Raw genomic sequence first — 18,041 nt, 5'->3', positions numbered from 1 at the left:
GTCCCGCACCCTCGGCATCTTCGGCGCCTTCGTGGCCGTGGTGGGAGCCGCCTTTTACCCCATTTACTTCCGGCCGCTGCTGCTTCCGGAGGAATACAGTGAGTCCCTGCGCGGGGGCCGTGGCTGGGCCCGGCCGTGGCGCAGTCTGTGCCCGGGCTTGGGGGAATGCTGGGGCTGCTGCTTCTGAGTGACTCCCGAGGGCTTTCCTGCTCGCCTAGGAGGTACCTGAAAACCCGAAATGATACAGCTCGCAGTACCCTTATTTCGAGTTATTGGCCAGCACGTGATTTAGAACACCCGTCAGGGTTTCTTAGAGGATTGAGATGCAGTTGAAGAAATTGAGATCAGAGAGCTGGAGCATCTCTCCTATGCAGAAAGGCTGAGATAGTGGGGATTCTTTAGCCTGGAGAAGAGAAGGCTTCGAGAAGACCTTGTAGAACACTTGAAAGAGAGCTTGTAAGAAAGCTGGGGCAGACTTTTTAGTAGGGCCTGTTGCAATAGGACTAGGGGTAATGGTTTTAAACTAAAACGGGGTAAATTCAGAGTAGACAGAATGAATACTTTTTTTTGTTATGATGGTGGTGAACCACTGGAACAGGTTGCCCAGAGGAGTGGTGGGTGTCCCATCCCTGGAAACATTCAAAATCAGGTTGGACAGGGCTCTGAGCAACTTGATCTAGCTGAAGAAGTCCCTGCTCAGTGCAGGAGAGGTGGACTAGATGGTCTTTAAAGGTCCCTTCGAACCCAGACTATTCAATGATTCTATGAGCTGTTTGAGTTTTGTTTTCCAGCTGCAGTTGAAAATGTGATTTAAAACTTGGCAACCAGTTGTGATGATTTGCTAGAGCTGATCTCAGTCTGCAGAGTCTCTCAGACTGACACCTGAGGAAAACCCCGCTTTCCTGCCAGAAACACCTGCCAGGAAAAGCTGCAAAAGCCCACAATTGACTCAATCCAGGAAGCCCTAGAGAGCACCTGCAGATCCAGGTGCAAAGCCTCCGTGGCTCCAGGCAGGTATTCCATAGGGGAGCACCTGTTACTCCTCGACTTCTGTGAAATACTGCTAAAGGAAATGGAGGAAAAAGTTCTGGTGCAACCAGCCTCGCCCCCTCACTTTAATTTGTATGAAACTAAGCAAGTTGATCACATGAAGATACATGTGGTTAATCTGCCAAGACAACTGAAGATTTCTAGGAAGGAAAAATAAAAAAGGATAACAAACTTACTGATCTTACTGGAGGGGCTTTGGCCTTGCATCAAAGCTGAAGTAAAATTTAACTTAAAAGCAAGTTTTTATTGAAGGATGATGCTATGTTTGTGGAACTGTGAGACCTTCAGCACAGACCTTTTCCACATGGATTAATTAAAACAGTGGTTTGACAACTTCTGTTTGTGACATTTTCACAGATTTCCTGATTTTCTAAATTGTGAGACTTGGCTCCTTCCCAATCCTGTGCAGTGGCTCTCCTCTCACCAAGACTCAATCTTCCTTGTTGTCCTTTCTTTCACTTACCTGCATTCCCAGTAGTTTGCAGGCCCCACATCAGTCTCCCTAATGACTGTTCTGTGTCCTATCTGCATATTTTATCATCTCTTACTTCTTTGCACTGGTTTCTCTGCCTGACCAGTTAACAGCTCCTGCTGCTCGACCCAAGTGTGTCCTCAGAACTCTCAGATTGGTTCCTGTTTTGGTCCCTGCCTCTCTTCTAATCTAGGTTTCCACTTAAGACTAAATATCTTTTTCCTTCATATCCTACAGGAAGTCTCATTCCTTGCCCTAATCTATTCTGTTCTCCCCTTCTGGGTTTTGTACCTTTTCCTTTGAAATTAGACAGTTCCTTGAGATTTTGTCTCCTAAAAAAGATGAAATGGAATTACCATGCTCAGTGAACGGAACTGGAGAAGGTGGATCGGCCTCTAGTGCCTGTCCCCTTGCAAGAGAGTCAATTACTGTGATATTCCTGCTAGACTCCAGTAGCATTAGGCTTGTACCTAGACAGCCTGATAACATGTAGTGCCAGTGCATTCCCAGTGGGATAGGATAATGAAAAATTTAAGTTTTAAGGTGAGCTTAGTTCTGAGCTTCCTCTGAGAATACGCACCCTGCGGGTTCTTAAAGGCCTCAGAAGTTCAGTTGTGTGGGCAAAAGGTTAATTCACCTGAGCTTTGACTTCCTGCTTCAAAGTACCACTGTGGTGGTGAAGTATGTAAGAAAAGGAGGGGCATTTAGTAAGGGAAAATAGTATAATTTTCTCCATTTCTCTTCTTGAAAGTGGTTGAGTCTTTCAGAGAAAAAAGAAAAGCCTGAAACAGGCCCAATGTATGGAGAAATATCCCTCAGATACTGAATTTCACAAAGTTTACAAGCAATAATTTTGTAAGTGCTGTCATGAAATCTGTTTACAAGATCTTTCAACGGCCTGAAAATGGGAATTGTCCAAAGGAAAAAAACTTTTGACTAGTTTCATGTTGAGCATATGAATCATAGCTTCTAGAAGTAATTCATTAAGTGTTGGGATCATGAAAGGTGTTTTGGCATCTTTTATTAAACAGTAGGCATTGTTTTAAGATTCTTATCTTATTGTATGTAGTCTCTCAAAACATACTAGCTATTAGTTTCTTAGTGAAGTAGGAATACTACATTTGCATTGTGTAGGTAGATACCCAACAGAATTTATGGTGTAGCATCTAGAATTAATAAAATTTTTAAGATTCTTTTATTGGGAGCAATCAAGATATCTGGTATTTTCTTTTTTTCAGTAGTATCCTTTCTTTTGTGTTTTCCAGAGAAAGAACAGTCAATAAACCGAGCTGGTATTGTTCAAGAGGATATTCAGCCTGCAGGTACACTTGATTTATGTGTTTGCATTGATGGTCTTAAAGACCATCTTGAAGTAACGCCTAAATATTTATATGGATTTAAATAATACAGTGAAGAATACATTCAGAGAAAACATATTTAATAAACTTGCCATTAAATTATTTTTCAGGCTAATTCCTCACTAAAAAATTATGGGTTTAGTGACACTCAAATTGACTTAACTGGCCAAATAAATTGCAGAGTTTCTGTTGCCTTCACACTTTCTTAAATAGATGCCAGTTTCCACTTCTGAACCAGCTCAGAGCAAACAAGAACTATGGATAGGTTGAGCTGTAGCTGTAAAGTTTTGTGGAATACTGAATTCTGCTGAAACACAGTTCACCAGCACTTTGGCAGTGCCTTCCAGCCTCACGGATGGATGGGCCATGCAGAAATCCACTACACATCAAGGAAAATTTGGAATGCAATGCTAATAGCTTTTGGATCCTTGCTGTTGCTAGTGGAAGCCTTAGAAAAGCATACAAGGGCAGTAAAATTCAAGTATGGCAGACTATTCTTGATAGTTCATTTTTTCATAATGGTAAATGGAATGGCTGTTCATTATGCAAGGTTGGCACTTCTTGATTAAAGATGTGAGAGTGCCTGTCTTGATGAAACAGGTAATATCTGAATATGTTAAAGGGTAGTGTATTTTTTTTTTGAAAAAGCCTCACATCAGCAGCGGGGGAAAATCAAATAGGATTAAAACCATGATCTTACAACATGTATTGGTTAGATCATTAGTGCCTTTTAGGGAAGTGGTAAAATGCTGAAGGGAAGTATTGGAAGGGTACTGTGAAATAGAGATCTGGTAAACCTGTCTTTTTTACTGAATGTTCAAGAGGATTGGACTGGCTCATTTATCCAAGATGCACGTACTTGATGACCAGTTCTCCTCAGTATAACTTTTTAATTTGAATTTAGCTGCTGATAAGTTATGAGATCCATTAGTTGAAAATGAAAGCTAGACAAATTTAAGTGTAAGGTGCAGTTCTAAAGGATTGATCCAACAATATCAGAACACCTTACCTATGACTGTGATAGATTTTTCCATTATCTGAAGCTTAAGATCAACATGAGGTTGTCTTTCTATATATCTTTGCAAGTTTAAGCAGAGTTGCGAATTCAGTGCAGAAATTGTTGGCTTCTTTCATTGCTTAATACACAATGCTGGAATAGCAGACCTCTTGTTTTTTTTTTTTCTCCAACGGTCTAATTATCAACTGCTGGTATTCTCATATTTGATTTGTAGGGTTAAAAGTGTGGTCGGATCCATTTGGAAGAAAATAATGTTGGCGGCTGGGTGTATTGCAAAACTGAAGATGGACATCTTCAGCTGCTTCTTCCTTCGCTAAAGTGTGTCTTTGGGTGTCGCTGGAGGAGAATTCTGAATATGCTGTGGGGGCGCATGAGGAGCAACAAAGGCAACTGGTTGGAATCCCAAGAGATAAAAACATGCTAGTTTTAAGAGAGAATGCTGGTGCATAGCTCACAGACTCTTAGAGAACTGAATGATTCTAGAGTATAGACATGAAATATTTATTTCCTTGAGAAAAGGAAAAAGGATTTTTTTCTAATCTGTAGACACTTGTAATAATGAATAGAATAAATCATGCAGACTGCTTTAATTTCCTCCCTAGTTTGAAAGTTACAACATGGTAAGTGTAAATTTGTACATTAAAATTTTTAAATGAATGTGTACTTTTTTTCATTGTTTTGCAACTGTGTATGGAAGGTATCTTGGGCACCTGCCAGGTGTCCCCCCTGGCCATTCTTCTTACTCCTGCTCCTCCACAGGGCTGGGGGAGTAAACAGAATGACAAAGCTCATGTGTCTGGATAAGCACAAGGAGATTGCCTACCAGTTACTTTTGCAGGCAAAACAGACTCAACTTGAAGAAAATTAATGTCGTTAAGTAAGTAGCATTATGACATAAAACATTTTAAAGACCACTGCAGGATCCTGTATGTTTTGAAAAATGTATGCGCAGAGAGTGTTATTCCTAACGTTAGCAGATGTTTGTTATTTTTTGGACATCACACAGTTTATTGGGACAACAGATGAAAGACTCCATGTTTTCAGTGTTATTTTCCAAACTGCCATTCTGCTACTTGCTGTTCCATTTCTACCTGTCTTTGTCACTACTCTCCCACTCAGACACACCTTTCCTCCTCTGAGTTACTTTTTATTTAGTCTTCTGTTATCACTCTAAGCATCAGAATATTTTCTGTTTGCTTTCTGGGAAAATGTGGTCATGTTTGAATCCTTTGAGTTCTCGGGTCATTTTGCATGGTGGTTGGAGCCAGAGTGAGGGTATTCATTCCGTGTAGGGATCACAGATTGGTTTGGGTTGGAAGGCACCTTAAAGATGATCTAGTTCCAGCCCTGCTGCCATGAGCTGGGACATCTTCCACTAGACCAGGCTGTTCAGGGCTCCATCCAGGTTGGCTTAGAACACTTCCAGGGATGGGGGATCCACAGCTTCTTGGAACTATCTGTTCCAGTGCTTCATCACCCTTCACAGTGAAGAATTTCTTCCTCATATCTCATCTAAACCTACCCTCTTTCAGTTTGAAGTTTCACTACAGAGAACAGAGCAACATTGTCACAAAGGTAATTCAGAGTTTGCTGCAGAAAGAAGAATAGAGCTGAAAAATGAAGAGGTTTTTATCATTTAAACCTTTCTTCAGTGAGACTGAAAAAATGAGGGAGCCTTGCTTTTTTGTTTTCTTGAACAAAACATAGTGCCTCAGACCATTTCAACAAAGTTTTTTCATCTGAAATTTCTCCTCAGTGAAAATAAAACAATGCTGAAATGCAGATAACTCCATCTGTAACTGACAAGCTGCAAAATGAAGACTTTTAGGAGAATGTGGGAATTGCTCAATTATGCAGCTTCTGTCACTTGGTGACACAAATGCTTTAAAAATATACATCATGGTAGTGTGGAACCATCAAGGTAAATGATGTGACAGAGAATGTGAAATTACTTAGTTTGGGGTTAAGAGATAAGACAATCTCTGCTACTCGTTTACTTTGTGAAGTTGAGCAATTTGCTGGGTCTGGATCTTGCCAATAAAAAGTTAGATGACTTCTGAACAGTGGCTGCAGGTGGCAGGTGCTGAGCCTTTTGCCTTCATATTACTTAAATGTTGCAAAACATGAGTTCCTGAACTCAGTTACTTAGTATTTATAGAACTATACATGTCTGTTGGTCATGATCACTAATCTCTTATGGTGCAGAAAAGCTTGGTAAGTTTTGTAATTGCCAATTTGTACAGAATTTGCAGCAGTTCATATCAGCTGAGTGTTACGAAGTGAATCTAAACTCTAAAAATGGTGTACCTTGGTATTAATGAGCATCACTTCCCACTCGTGTTCCACCTAATAAAATGGGCCGATCGATCATGTCTTTAAAGCATTAGGATGGTGAATGTCTTTTTCAAATTTTTGCTATCTGTCTGGGTAAAACTGTAAAGTCAATAAGGAATGTACTGCAATAATTATCCAGAATTTACACTGAAATTTTCTGATTGCTCTGGCGTGCGCCAGCTGCCTGGAGACTTGGCTGATCTCATGTGGTAAGTCCTAGTCCTGCCGCTGGCTTTGAGACACTGCTTTGTTCTGCTCGTGGAGACAGGTGAAGTTCAGTGTAGTGAATTGTGCTCTCCAGAATTCTTACCTTGCTCTGGAAGTAAGAGCTCTTTGCTACTTTCATAACCTTCAACTACTATTAATTTGGTGATTGGGAGGGACTAGGCCTGTGTTCTGCAGAACAACTAAATTTGCTGGTTTTGGTCAAGTTGTTCTGATTGTTTTGATAAAAATGCCTTCTTAGAATATTTTAAAATATCTGTTCTATGAATGCATTTTGCTTACTTACTATAGCTGGACTGTAGTAAATATACCTTATATAGTGAACAGCAAATATACCTTTAGCCCTTGAAGGACTGAAGAAAAGTTTTAAACAGTGGTTTGGGATCCCAACAGAAACTGGTTGTACTAAGTTTAGGCCTGTTATATGCTGATGTTTTGAAATTATTAAAACTTGTTCCATAAAGAGCAATTCTGGCATTTTGGTCTAAACACAGCTTAGTTTTGAAGCATTGCAGACTGTTGATGATGCAATGAAACCCTCAAGTACAAACACTTGAGAAGGAGTAAATATGGCAAAAGATATGGGCAAATTGCCAGATTATACACGTGTGAGAAGGAACAATCTTGATAAATGAATATAATATTCAGCAAAAGAAATCCCACAGGATTTTGAAAAATCAAGTGGGATTTTTCTTGGTGAATATTGTATTTATTTACTGAGATTATTCCAAATGATGAGGGGGGATTTTCTTATCTGTGATACTCAAAGCACATCAAAGAGTCTCCAGTTATCGTGGATTTTACTCTATATATGCCCTCCTACAAAAAAACAGTCCAGAAGAAGAAGTTGTTCTCATGATTTGCTCTTTTCGAAACCAAATTAAAGCATGTATTTTCCCTTCTTGCAGTCTAGCAATAATTAACTACTCATTTTCTCTGTACTATGTACACTCCTACTGACCTTCATGTTAACATGCAGACACAGCAGTAAATGAAAAGCTGTATTGGCTTTTTCTGTTGTGCCACACAACCCAAAAAGTATGTTTGCTAGTGGAAAGAAATTATTCTCCAGCTTCTGAGAAAGTGCTGTGGAATATATACTGTTTCTAGGTGGACAGTGTACAACAGGTGAGTGCAAAACACAAAGTTCAGGTCAAACCTTAGCACCCTGTGATCCGAGGTCTCTTTCTCCATAGTGCAGACTGTGTGGGCCTTGCAAGAAAAATGGTGCAGTGTTTAAGACACTGTCTTGGAAAACAGGACTGTTGTAGTCAGTTCCACATTCCACCACGCTTTTGTCTGGCAGCCGGTAAGTAATTCAGCCTTTGAGCTTCAGTTCCATCTGTAAAATAGCCATAAGTAGTGCTCCCCTTCTTTGCAATTGAAGGTAAATAAAGTAGTGTGGGGTTTCTTGATGCTCTAGAAAACTTTTTTTTCTTGTCTGAGAAGTTTTCCTCAAGGTTAGGAAGAATTGGTCTGAATTTGTGTGAGAATCAGGTATTTTGGTTTCAAGAATTTAAAATGTTTTGAAGAATCTTTTCCAAAAGAAAATAACAATGAAATTTCCCAGATATTTTTACTGCTGAAATACTATGTTCTGAGAACGGAAATTTTATATTTTGGGAGGCAAACAGAAAACTCATCTGTTTTTCACAATACAAATATTTTTTAGAAGATCTGCAAATTTGAGTAAGTTGAAATCCAACCCAACATGAATGTTTTGTACAGCTGTACAAAAAAGCAGAAAAGTGATCAGCTTTTGTTGATGGCCAGGTGCCTCAGCAATTTTGTGAGACTCAGCAATTTTCAATATTTTGAGTTGCTATTTCCCTTATTTTCTGTAACAATAGGTCCTCCCTTTTGACCTTGGCATGCCAAAAAAGTAACCAAAAGCCTTCTAAGAGAGTTACAGGCACTGAGCAGAGGAGGCTGGGGCACAGTGAAAGGAGGCGAGATAGAACTTGAGATACTGCTGGGAAGAGTGTTACTGCTGTAGCCCTGGAGGAACACTTGGAAGTGAAGTGCTGGATATGAAGAGGAGACAGCATACTGGTCAGTTGAATGGGAGCATGAGGGACATAGGACATAAATCCATTGGAATACAGCCTTTATAGGCTTTGCAGCTCGCAGAGCAAATTGGGATACCTCTTGACCTCTTTTCTGTTTCCTCCCCAGCAGATTGGAAGCAAACCTTCCTAAAGAAAGTACCTAGGCAAGACAAAGGTTATCATGAGAAGAGAGCATCTAAGGAGGAATTACATAGCTGTCCTTTGCTCTAGCCTACCTTAAGAGGCCAAACATCACAGAATAATTTGTGCTGGAAAGGACCTCGTGCTGAAAAGTGTCTTTCAGGGCCCAGGTCACAGGGAAAGGTTCCTCCTATCAACTTCTTCCCATAATTCAGAAAGGTGAGTATCAGCAATGCCAGTCAAGGTAGGGGAGGAAGGTGTTCCCATTGCTTCAGAAATTCCTGTAGGAGGAGTTCTCAGTGATCCACAAGTGGATGGCTCAGACACAGTTTAGGAATGTATTCTTCCACTCTGAAACTCTGAATGAAGAGAAACCACTATGGATATTAACCAGAAGTATTTGCTCCCTTACTTATTATATATGAATTTTCAAGTGCCAGTGATTGTGGCAGGCCATCTCTAGGTCCATAACTCCTCACATCTACAGATATGAGAAAGGTTCATACAAGAACTGTAATTTGTGCCATTTCTGGCTGAACAGCATCATTAGGAGTCCTCTGAAGCCTGGAAAGCAGCTAATCTTAGAATCGTCACTGTCTGCTTCTGTCTTTGATTCTTAGAGTTATCCTGTGAGTGGCTAACATGGGCTTGCTGGATGTTCCATATAACAAAGAATTGCTTATAGTTCAATCCAAAATGCCATGTGCCACATCAGAACCTTTGGGACATTTTTACTCCTTGCATTTTCTGTACGTTTCTAGCATGGGTTGTGTGTTTTTGTGGCCTCTGCTGCCTGCCTGCCTACCTCTCTGTGCTTTTGGATCAAAGCAACAATGCCAGCAGCACCACTAAATGAAGGAGCCTGTAAGGAACTGTGAGGATCTGAGGGACACGTTCCCATAAAGTCTGGCAATCCTACCAATATGTCTCAGAATTCCTCCTGGTTGCTTTCAGTTGACAAATTTTTGGTTCATTGGAAAAACTTGTTATTCCTTATTGCACTTAGCAGTTAAATTTTGTCCCATAGCTACCATTCCAGCTATTCTTTTGCTCTGACATTGCCTCTCAAGTTGTTTAATCAGAAAAGTTCATTAGTATACTTTGGTTTTTGTGCCAAACAATTACGTTAAATTTGTCTTGAGACAGTCTTTTGAGGAACGCCACCAGTAAAATCCATCCAGGCCAATGACTTCCCATTTGTCATTTCTGCTTTTAGCTACTTTCATGCTTGGCTTACAGTTCTTGCAGCTACTAATTGTTTCCCATGTGAAATAATTCCAAATGCTTTGCTAATGTCCAAAGGGAATATATCCCTTGAATTTCTGTCAGGTTGACAAACTTGTTACCTGATTAAGTAGTACAATTAATACTCTGCTTTGGGACCTTTCACTGTCCCCACTTTTCTTTATGTCGCAGTTTGCTATGATTCTTGTATTTTTCCAGAAAGTAGAACAAGTAGACAGGTGTTTTCCAAAGAAGTACCTGGACATTCTGTCTGGATGCATCATGATGCACATAAAATTAACCATTTCTGTTAGAAGTACCTAAACATCGGAGAGTGACCTGCCTCTCCAGTCCAGGCAGGAAGGAGAGATGTTTGCTGCTATCAGTTTATTTCAAAAGCTAAGGAGTTTATAATCATCCTGTCTTTTGCTGCTGATTATTGACTCGTAAGAACCAGGCTTCCTAATAGAAAATTGCCGTTAACAGTACAAGAACACAAGGATGGATTTTTTTAGTCAGAAAAACCATCACTCATCAGACTTGGAGAAGAGGAAAGGCAGTGAGCAAGCCCAATTGACAAAATGTGATTAAGTGAATTGTCACATCTGCATTCATTAGAAAAATTATTTAGGGGATGCAAAAGCGTTCACACGCAGTTCTGGTTTCCACAGGTCATTGGGTGCCTATTGCTTAGAAAGGCTCCTGACAAGGCAGGCATGACAACCAGATAATGACTATTTTGAAGAGCATAAGAAGTTTCCCTTCACTTCAATCCTTTGGAATCACAGAAGAGATACACATAAAGGTAAAAATGCAATTTTTCAATTGTGTCACCAGTTTCAGTTGAATGATGCTGATGGCACTTTGTGATTCATTTGTGAACTGTCACATCCTTTGGGAACTACTTGGATTGTGATCTGTATGCCCTGTTGGATCCTAGAAACTTTAAAGATGTCTTACTTTATCCCATTTCATGCCCTATTTACTGTCAGTCACTTTGCCCACCCTTTTTCAGGAATCTTCCTGTGATGGCATGGTCTAGCTAAAGTTCTGATCATCTCTAAGTCTCAAAAGAGCAAAAAGTATTTTGTTCCTGTTATTTTCTGTCTTCCAAGATAAAATAAGTTTGCATGCAACTCTGTTGAAACTACCATGAATCTCCACAACTAGGTTCTAATTCTAGCCCTAAACCTATGTGAAGTTTCTCATCTTCTAGATTATTTTTCCTGCTTATGTTTGCTGGCAGACAGTGCCAGTACCAGAAGTGTCCATGTTAACTGTTCTGCTCGTAGTACAGGGATGTATAACCACAAAAACAGTTTAATTCCAAAGAGACATTTGGGACTGCCTTGCTTAGAACCATGGCTCTTGGGGCAAGTATCTACAACAGAGAGGAGCCTTCAACCACTTAATTCTTTAAGGATTCAGCAATTTTGTCTCCTCTGTGATTTTTGAGATTGAGGAAATCACGGAAAAAATTATAGTTTCTACTTATAGTATAGCAATCTTCTTCACTCTGTCCTGAAATAGATCCCAAGCAAGGCTTTCAGATCCCAACTATCTGAAAATAACTTCTGACATTTTCAACACTGTGTTCTGGGTGAATAGCCTCCTTTGTGTATGAAAAGCTTATGAAGTTATGAAACTGCTGTATACAAGAGGTATGATAATATTTATCTCTGCTTTGCTAATTTTACCTGGATGGACAGAGGACTTGTACTCTCTGTTTTCTAGTGTTAGTTAATGTGTTGACTGTCGTGTTACCATTAAACTTCTCTTCCTGAAACACAGCAGGGGACAGCCCTTAAAATGATCTGAGTATTCTAAGTGTGTATCGTTTATGGACAGCTTCATATGAATATTTCTGTGCTGAATGCTAGCTGTTATGTTAAAAGTCTTCCTCATCATTCTAATGACTTTACCATCTTGTATCATTGTGGAAAACATCACAGTGATACTTCATATAAAATAAGGAATATATACACTTATATTTGCAGATTCTGGGCATCTGGGGAAATACTCTGTTTAGCAGAATGTTGTTCTGTATATTTGCTGTTGTGGGAAGTGACAGGGAGTTTCTGAAGAGGAATTATGCACAGGAAAGGATATCCTTGCATCAAAGTGAAAGCATAAGCCCACAAGTCTGCTCTGAATTTTAGGCATCTATCCAGTGTTTTTCCACTGTGTTTGCATTTCATTGATCACAAGGGCCATCAAGAGTCTTTGCCAGAATTATGTTCATTGTAATTGAACCCTCCGTCTCAAATCTGAGGTCTTTCCATTGCTTCTTCACAATGTTCTGTCTCAAAAGCAGTGGTATCAGGAAATCACAGACTGTACACTGTAAATGGCACTTGGAGGTCATCTAATCCAATTCCCTGCTCAAAGCAGGGTAACTCCGGAGTCAGATCAAGGTGCTAAGGATTATATGGTGTGAGGGTGTCTCAGGATTATGTGCTGTCTTGAAGCTAGTTCCTCAAGTTTAGATAAGTCAGTACACAAGATCACCTCTGGGAGCACTGCAGAATCAGTACCTACTTGTCTGAAGTGTAGGTGGTAGTATCATTATGTGTGTTGGTACAAAGCTCATTCAATTATACCAGGCACTATGGTATTGATATCTCTGGACTTAACATGCCTGCCCTAGAGAAAAAACATCCTTACAGGGATTCAAGGGTTCACGTTTGTCCCTTTGCTGTGTGTTACTTACTAGATGACATAATAAATGAGTGCTAGAATAAGTCTCTGTTCTCTCTTGAGGGTACCAACACTGAGATATACATGCCAGTGACCGGATTCATCTGTCTTGCCAGGAGGCTCTATTCAGCCTGCAGTATTTTTAAGGAAGTGGAAGGTCATGGTGAACTCTCAGTCTTTACCTGAGCAGGGCCTGTTCAATGAACACTCTCATTCAAATCAAAGAAAATCTAGAGAGTTCTATTTGCTTTCCCCACTACAGATGAAGGAGTGCTCTCCTAGTGAGAGTATGAATGGGACAGACTTTTGAAGAGGTATTTGAAGAGGGGAAGTGAGGAGCTATTTCTGGGTGAACTGGTCAGCCATACTCCATTTTGAAGCCTCACTGACAGGAGGGCTTTAGCAGTGGGAAGGCAACCATGCAGTGAGGCATGAGTGGTAGTCACATCTCTTTCCACCCAGCAAAACAAGAGCCACAGTCATGTTTGTGCAAACTCACCAGCAAAGGAATGGGGACTGCTCAGCCCAGCCCAGCCCAGTCCACAACAAGGAGAGAATCATCCCTCCAGTACACCTCCAACAGTCCACACCATCTGTTGGTCTTCAGCCTAGTCAGTATTTCTGTTTCTCTAAAGGAGGGCTACTAACATTTGGAAAGTCTCTCCACACAAGGTCTTTTCAAACACTCCTCTCTCATTTCCCTTGGGTTGGAAATCATTTTAGATGTGCCAGCTGGGACTCGGCCTCTGGGCTGATTCTAGCACCTATGCCTAGTTTTATGTCAAAGAGAGCTGGCTGATCCTGTGGGACATTACAGTGTGCCCTGGTGCAGGTGGTGCTTGGAAAGGTGCTGCTGGACTTCTGCAAGGAGGTCAAAAGCAACAGTGTCAGAGCTGAGTGGTGACAAAGCAGTGATTTCCAGTTCCTTCTGATGTTTATTTCCTGGTGAGTGGCATGTTTAAGAATATTTTTAATGCTTGTGGTAGTAGTCAGAAGTGATATACTATTTTTGCCTATTTCTTTTAACTTGAATTTTAGTATGTCTGCGGCTAAAGATATAGTTACCCCTGTACTCCAGAAGAACCCCCAAAACAGGGACTAGCCAGCTGGATAATTGCCTATTCCTAAGTGTCTAGATGTAGAGTGAAACTTCTCATTTAGCATTTTCTGTGCTGCTTATATTCCAGTGAAACAACTTTTCTTTTGATATAAAATATGTGGCTCAGTCTCTAGAGAACCCTGTCTTTGTATCCTTCTTGTGCATTTTTCTTATTATGAAACAAAAAAAATGAAACAAAACTCCTGAAAAAAAGCAGTAACCTAAGTTCACAGCTGAAGAATACAGACTTTCTTCCCAGGAAAAAGTTAAAAGGTAAGACAAATGATGTTTAGTTCTGTTATGTAACCAAGAAAATTCCTTCAGAGAACAGTGCTATGTTTTCCCCCCTCAAAGGTACTGTATGTAACTAACATAATTCATTATAGAATTATTCACAACCAGGAACAAGGATGTTTCATTCACCTTGTTTTACAAAAAGGAAAAAAAAGGGTCCTCAATCTATCTAGTGCAATGCAAATAACAATTGAGGATTGTTTCTGAACACTGATAAAGGGGCAGAAATTGGGAAGTTGTGGGATAAGGATTGTCTCATGTACATTGATAGCAACAGTAAAAGAAAGAATAAATGGTTTATTTGCAGTCATGGTCATAGCTTTCAATTAGAGCCTGGTTTATATTCAAAGCTCTTGCCAAGCATTTGCTTTTGCTAGTTTTGGGATTACTTATCAGTTTGGATTGACATAATAAACTTTGGGCCCATTATATAAGTCAGATGTCTAAATCTGGTTTGCATAGGGAACAAAGTGGGTTTTCCTAGCCTAATAAGCCAGAACTTGGTCTGTTGAAGGTGTCTGCCATGAGGGACTAGAGAATTAATGAAATCTTACTCTTGTCTGCTGTGGAGGCTGCTTTTGAGAGCAGTACTATGTGCTTATTAAAAATGGGCCAGCATTCTCTCAGTGTCTTCCTTCAGCAGGGTTACCTCTTTCACAGCTGTCTGTGATGGCTCCTTTTCTTGTACCTTCCACATGACCGGCTGCTCTCAGGGCTCCTCCCAGCACAACAGGGTTGAAGCTTGGGGGAGCTAAATGTTGTACATCCTCTCAGGACAGAGGAACCCTGAGCTGTTAGGAGTTGTATTTCTTGGGTGGGTCTTCACACATGGAGAGTTGTGCATGAATTCACAAGCCCAGGCAGAGTTGGCACCTGTTTTCTCAGGTGTAAATACTGGCCTTTCTCCCATTACTCAGTGTTATATAGGCTGAAGAATTGAAATACTCTTAAGCTGTGCTACTTGTCCCACGCAGATGAGGAATTACTGAGGAAGTCAGGTGAACTTTGATACAGGACTCCCAAAACACCTGCTCTTCAGGAAACCGACTTGCACTGCAAGCAGCTGTGGGCACTGCCTGTAGTCCCCATTTCTGTGCACTGTCCCAGGTGACACCTTAGCTGTCAGCTGTTTGGTTCCCCTGATGTCTAGTGCAAGTATGCCAATGAGTTGTGTGCCTGCAGGGGATCTCTCAGCAGGCTCATGATGCTCAGAGAACTCAGAGAGCTCAGGACCTGCCTTCAGTGGACTTTCCTTGCAGACACTTCTGGACACCGACAGTATTTCTTTTACCTCAGTCCCTAGATGACTGAGGTGTTAGATATTACATGCTTCAGCTGAAAAATCTCTTGGCCATTTTTGTGACCTCTAGGGATGTCATCTAGAAATACTGGATGCCAGCTTACAATGTAATTGTGAGGCTGTGCAAGCATTTGCACCAAGGCACTGTTGTCCATTGGTTTTTACATTATAGAGTTTGGACTCCAGCGATTTCTGAAACATTTGACCATACCCTTAAGGCAAATAACTCATCCTAAAATACACTTCTGGGAGGAGGCTAAGCAAAGCTTTTGTGCTGATCTTCAGAGTAGTGCATGTACTTTCTGAAATTTCATATACAACCCATCACTTGGCTTACCAGCAGGTCTAGATCTACTGCCAATGTTTTCTTTCCCTGTCTGCTATAGAAATTATATATTTAAATGTAGTTATCAGCTGAGTTGAATGAACCTCAGTGGGGATGCTGTTCCTTCTCCTCCTTAACAGTCTATTCCCTGCTGTGGCCAGTTTATTCTCACAGAATTTCCTGGGTAACTAGGGTCATAGCTCCTCAAAACAGAAGGTTGCACCTGTGCTTCCGGAAGACAATATTGAGCTCTGCTTGCTGAAGAAGATGGTTCATCATTCTCTGTTGTGGTGTGACAATAACTCCTCTCTGAACTTTCATGCCTGGGCCTAGATAGACATGCTGATAGTCCTGTTTCTGCTTAGAATCTACAAAACCCAGAAGTCCTTTGAGAAGGAGGTTTGTGTGCCTTACAGGAAATATAGTTGCATACTGAGTATCTGCCTAAGCAGACTGTCAGGGGCTTGCTGGGGTCACATGGAGGGAGGATGGCTGTGTGTAAGATCTCATGGTGAGTCAGATGGCAGGTATATTGGGTTACCTGGTAAGAAGCTTGCTGCCAGGGTATCTTATGGTCTTTCCCTTGGCTGCAGCTTTTCTCTAAGCACGTCTGATTGAACCTGCGACCAGCATGGGAGGTCATGGAGGAGAGGGATGCTACAGTACTAGTGCAGGCACTGCCCTTGAACAACATGATGAGAGTGAGGCATGTGCTAAAAGAGAGAAATCCAGCAAGTCTTGCTCCTGGGGTAGTGTAAAAGGTCTCATCGAGTTAACCCAAACTTTATGTTTTCCCTTAGACATCAGCCTGTTCCTCAAAGGCATAGACCCACTTCAGAAGGATGGATGCACTGCATGCAGAGAAGAAAAATATAAGGTCAACAGGCCTTTAGGAAACCTAACTTGCTATCTAACTATTTATTAAACAAATACTTATTTAAAAAAAACCCTAAGATGGCATGGTAACCCTGTGATGACCTTACTGAGCTGCAGTATATATTGCTCCTTTGTGACAAGGGTTTTGCAGGCTGCTATCTTATAGCATTAATTTACCTTGGCCCACTTCAGAACAAAAGAAAGCATATATATTTAATTTTTCGAGGTTAACAAGGTAGTGTTACTGAACAGACTGCCCAAGTATTTCCTTCAAAAATAATACATTTTTCTCTTTGTTTGTAATTTCTGTTTCTGCTGTGCTAAATAATTGGCCTCAGGCTCCAGTTTGGTAGAGCACTCATGTGCTTACTACTTACTACTCAATAGCACTTCCACATGTGTTTAAATTTAGAATTGATAACCTGAGAATTAACTGAATTTTGGCTTCGGTGGTAATCCTTTTAATTGCAGTGTAAATCCAGTCTTCCCAATGACCAGTAGATGGGGCAAGTAGGCCTCCTTATAGTTATGGTCAAGTTTTTTGGGGGTTTTTTTTGAATGCAAGGTTAAAATGTAGCTGTCGTTGGCTCTTAGTTCAACAGCATAGTTTGAAGGCTCTTTACCTTTGTACTGTAAGGGTAAATGACGAACTTTGACGTAACTGCACTATTTTCTTTACAAACATGTGTCGTAAACAATCGTTCTGTTCCTTGAAATTCTGAGATTTAAAATTATGTTTGTTTCTTTACACAAGGATGAAAATAAATCTTTTGAAAGTTTTGTTGTGCAAAGATATGGAAATGTGTGTTCCCTCCCCAAAACTAGCCAATAGTTAGGTGTTTACAACACTCATGGGGATGCAAAGGATCCAAGTTTTAGTCCCTGGTAGTCTTCCATGTGCCTGTAGAGTGTACCAATGACAAGATGACCTTACTTGCCTTTGGGTGATCTTCTCCAATTCTCTCCTGCAAAAGCTGTTGTTACTTTTATACATTTATTGATGCCCCAGACTTGTACAGACTACATGAGTGGCCAGGGTTGCCGGCCACATTTGCTCTCTGCTTACACCTCTTGCTTCCTGCTAACACTTCATGTGATGTACTTATCTAAAGAAAGTGTGATCCTCAAGTCAGTTACTGAACACTGCCTTTTAAAAGGAGTAACAGCTTTTTCTTGAACAATAGGTACACATAGGAATACAGAGTCCTCAGTTTCCCTCTAGCCACAATAACACTTCTGTATGTTGCTCATCACATCATCTCCTTGTGTGCTCTGTTTGTCCCCACTTCTTGGAGCTCAGCTTGGTAGTGTGAGTCCTGGAGCAGGCTGTGTTCTTACAGGCAGTGTGGTGCAGGTGCAAGAACTGTTTTCTGCCATACACCGAGGCAAACCACTCCTCAGGTGAAGAGCCCAGGGATGATGGGGAGCTTCTGCTTGTCACAGAGACCAGAAAATGGTTTGTCTAGTTGAGTATATCTTGCCCTTGTGGAAGTAGCTCCCACTGTTCAGCCTTGAATAAAAGGTAGCAATATTTCTATTCTGTTTTATTTTAGACTGGGGCAAGCTTCCTGAGATAGTGG

The 18,041-nt window shown here is 40.8% G+C and overlaps 1 protein-coding gene and 1 long non-coding RNA gene across 14 annotated transcripts in view; both read left to right on the top strand.

Moving 5' to 3' along the window:
* The window catches only part of SMIM20 (small integral membrane protein 20), a 5,388-nt gene extending 833 nt beyond the window's left edge, over positions 1-4,555 (top strand). The window contains exons 2-4 of the mRNA XM_042053369.1: positions 3-98; positions 2,788-2,844; positions 4,113-4,555. Coding sequence (XP_041909303.1) covers positions 3-98; positions 2,788-2,844; positions 4,113-4,150 — 191 coding nt within the window. The 3' untranslated portion in view covers positions 4,151-4,555. The remainder of the gene's footprint in view (positions 1-2; positions 99-2,787; positions 2,845-4,112) is intronic.
* Positions 4,556-6,501: 1,946 nt separating this feature from the next.
* LOC121676471 overlaps positions 6,502-18,041 on the top strand; it is a 76,178-nt gene continuing 64,638 nt past the window's right edge. For 8 of the 13 annotated variants that reach the window (XR_006020486.1, XR_006020479.1, XR_006020483.1 and 5 more), the window contains exons 1-4: positions 7,592-7,766; positions 8,308-8,509; positions 8,636-8,865; positions 10,542-10,675. This is a non-coding gene — a long non-coding RNA (uncharacterized LOC121676471). The other 5 variants (XR_006020478.1, XR_006020477.1, XR_006020476.1 and 2 more) reach the window with 5 other exon arrangements.

The sequence above is a fragment of the Corvus kubaryi genome, unplaced genomic scaffold (assembly GCF_017639235.1).
Source record: "Corvus kubaryi isolate FWS band 111438036 unplaced genomic scaffold, C.kubaryi_AGA036_p1.0 split1-131, whole genome shotgun sequence".
Taxonomy (NCBI): Eukaryota; Metazoa; Chordata; class Aves; order Passeriformes; family Corvidae; genus Corvus; species Corvus kubaryi.
The sequence above is the reverse complement of the archived record's forward strand: the minus strand, read 5'-3'. Positions and strand labels throughout refer to the sequence as shown.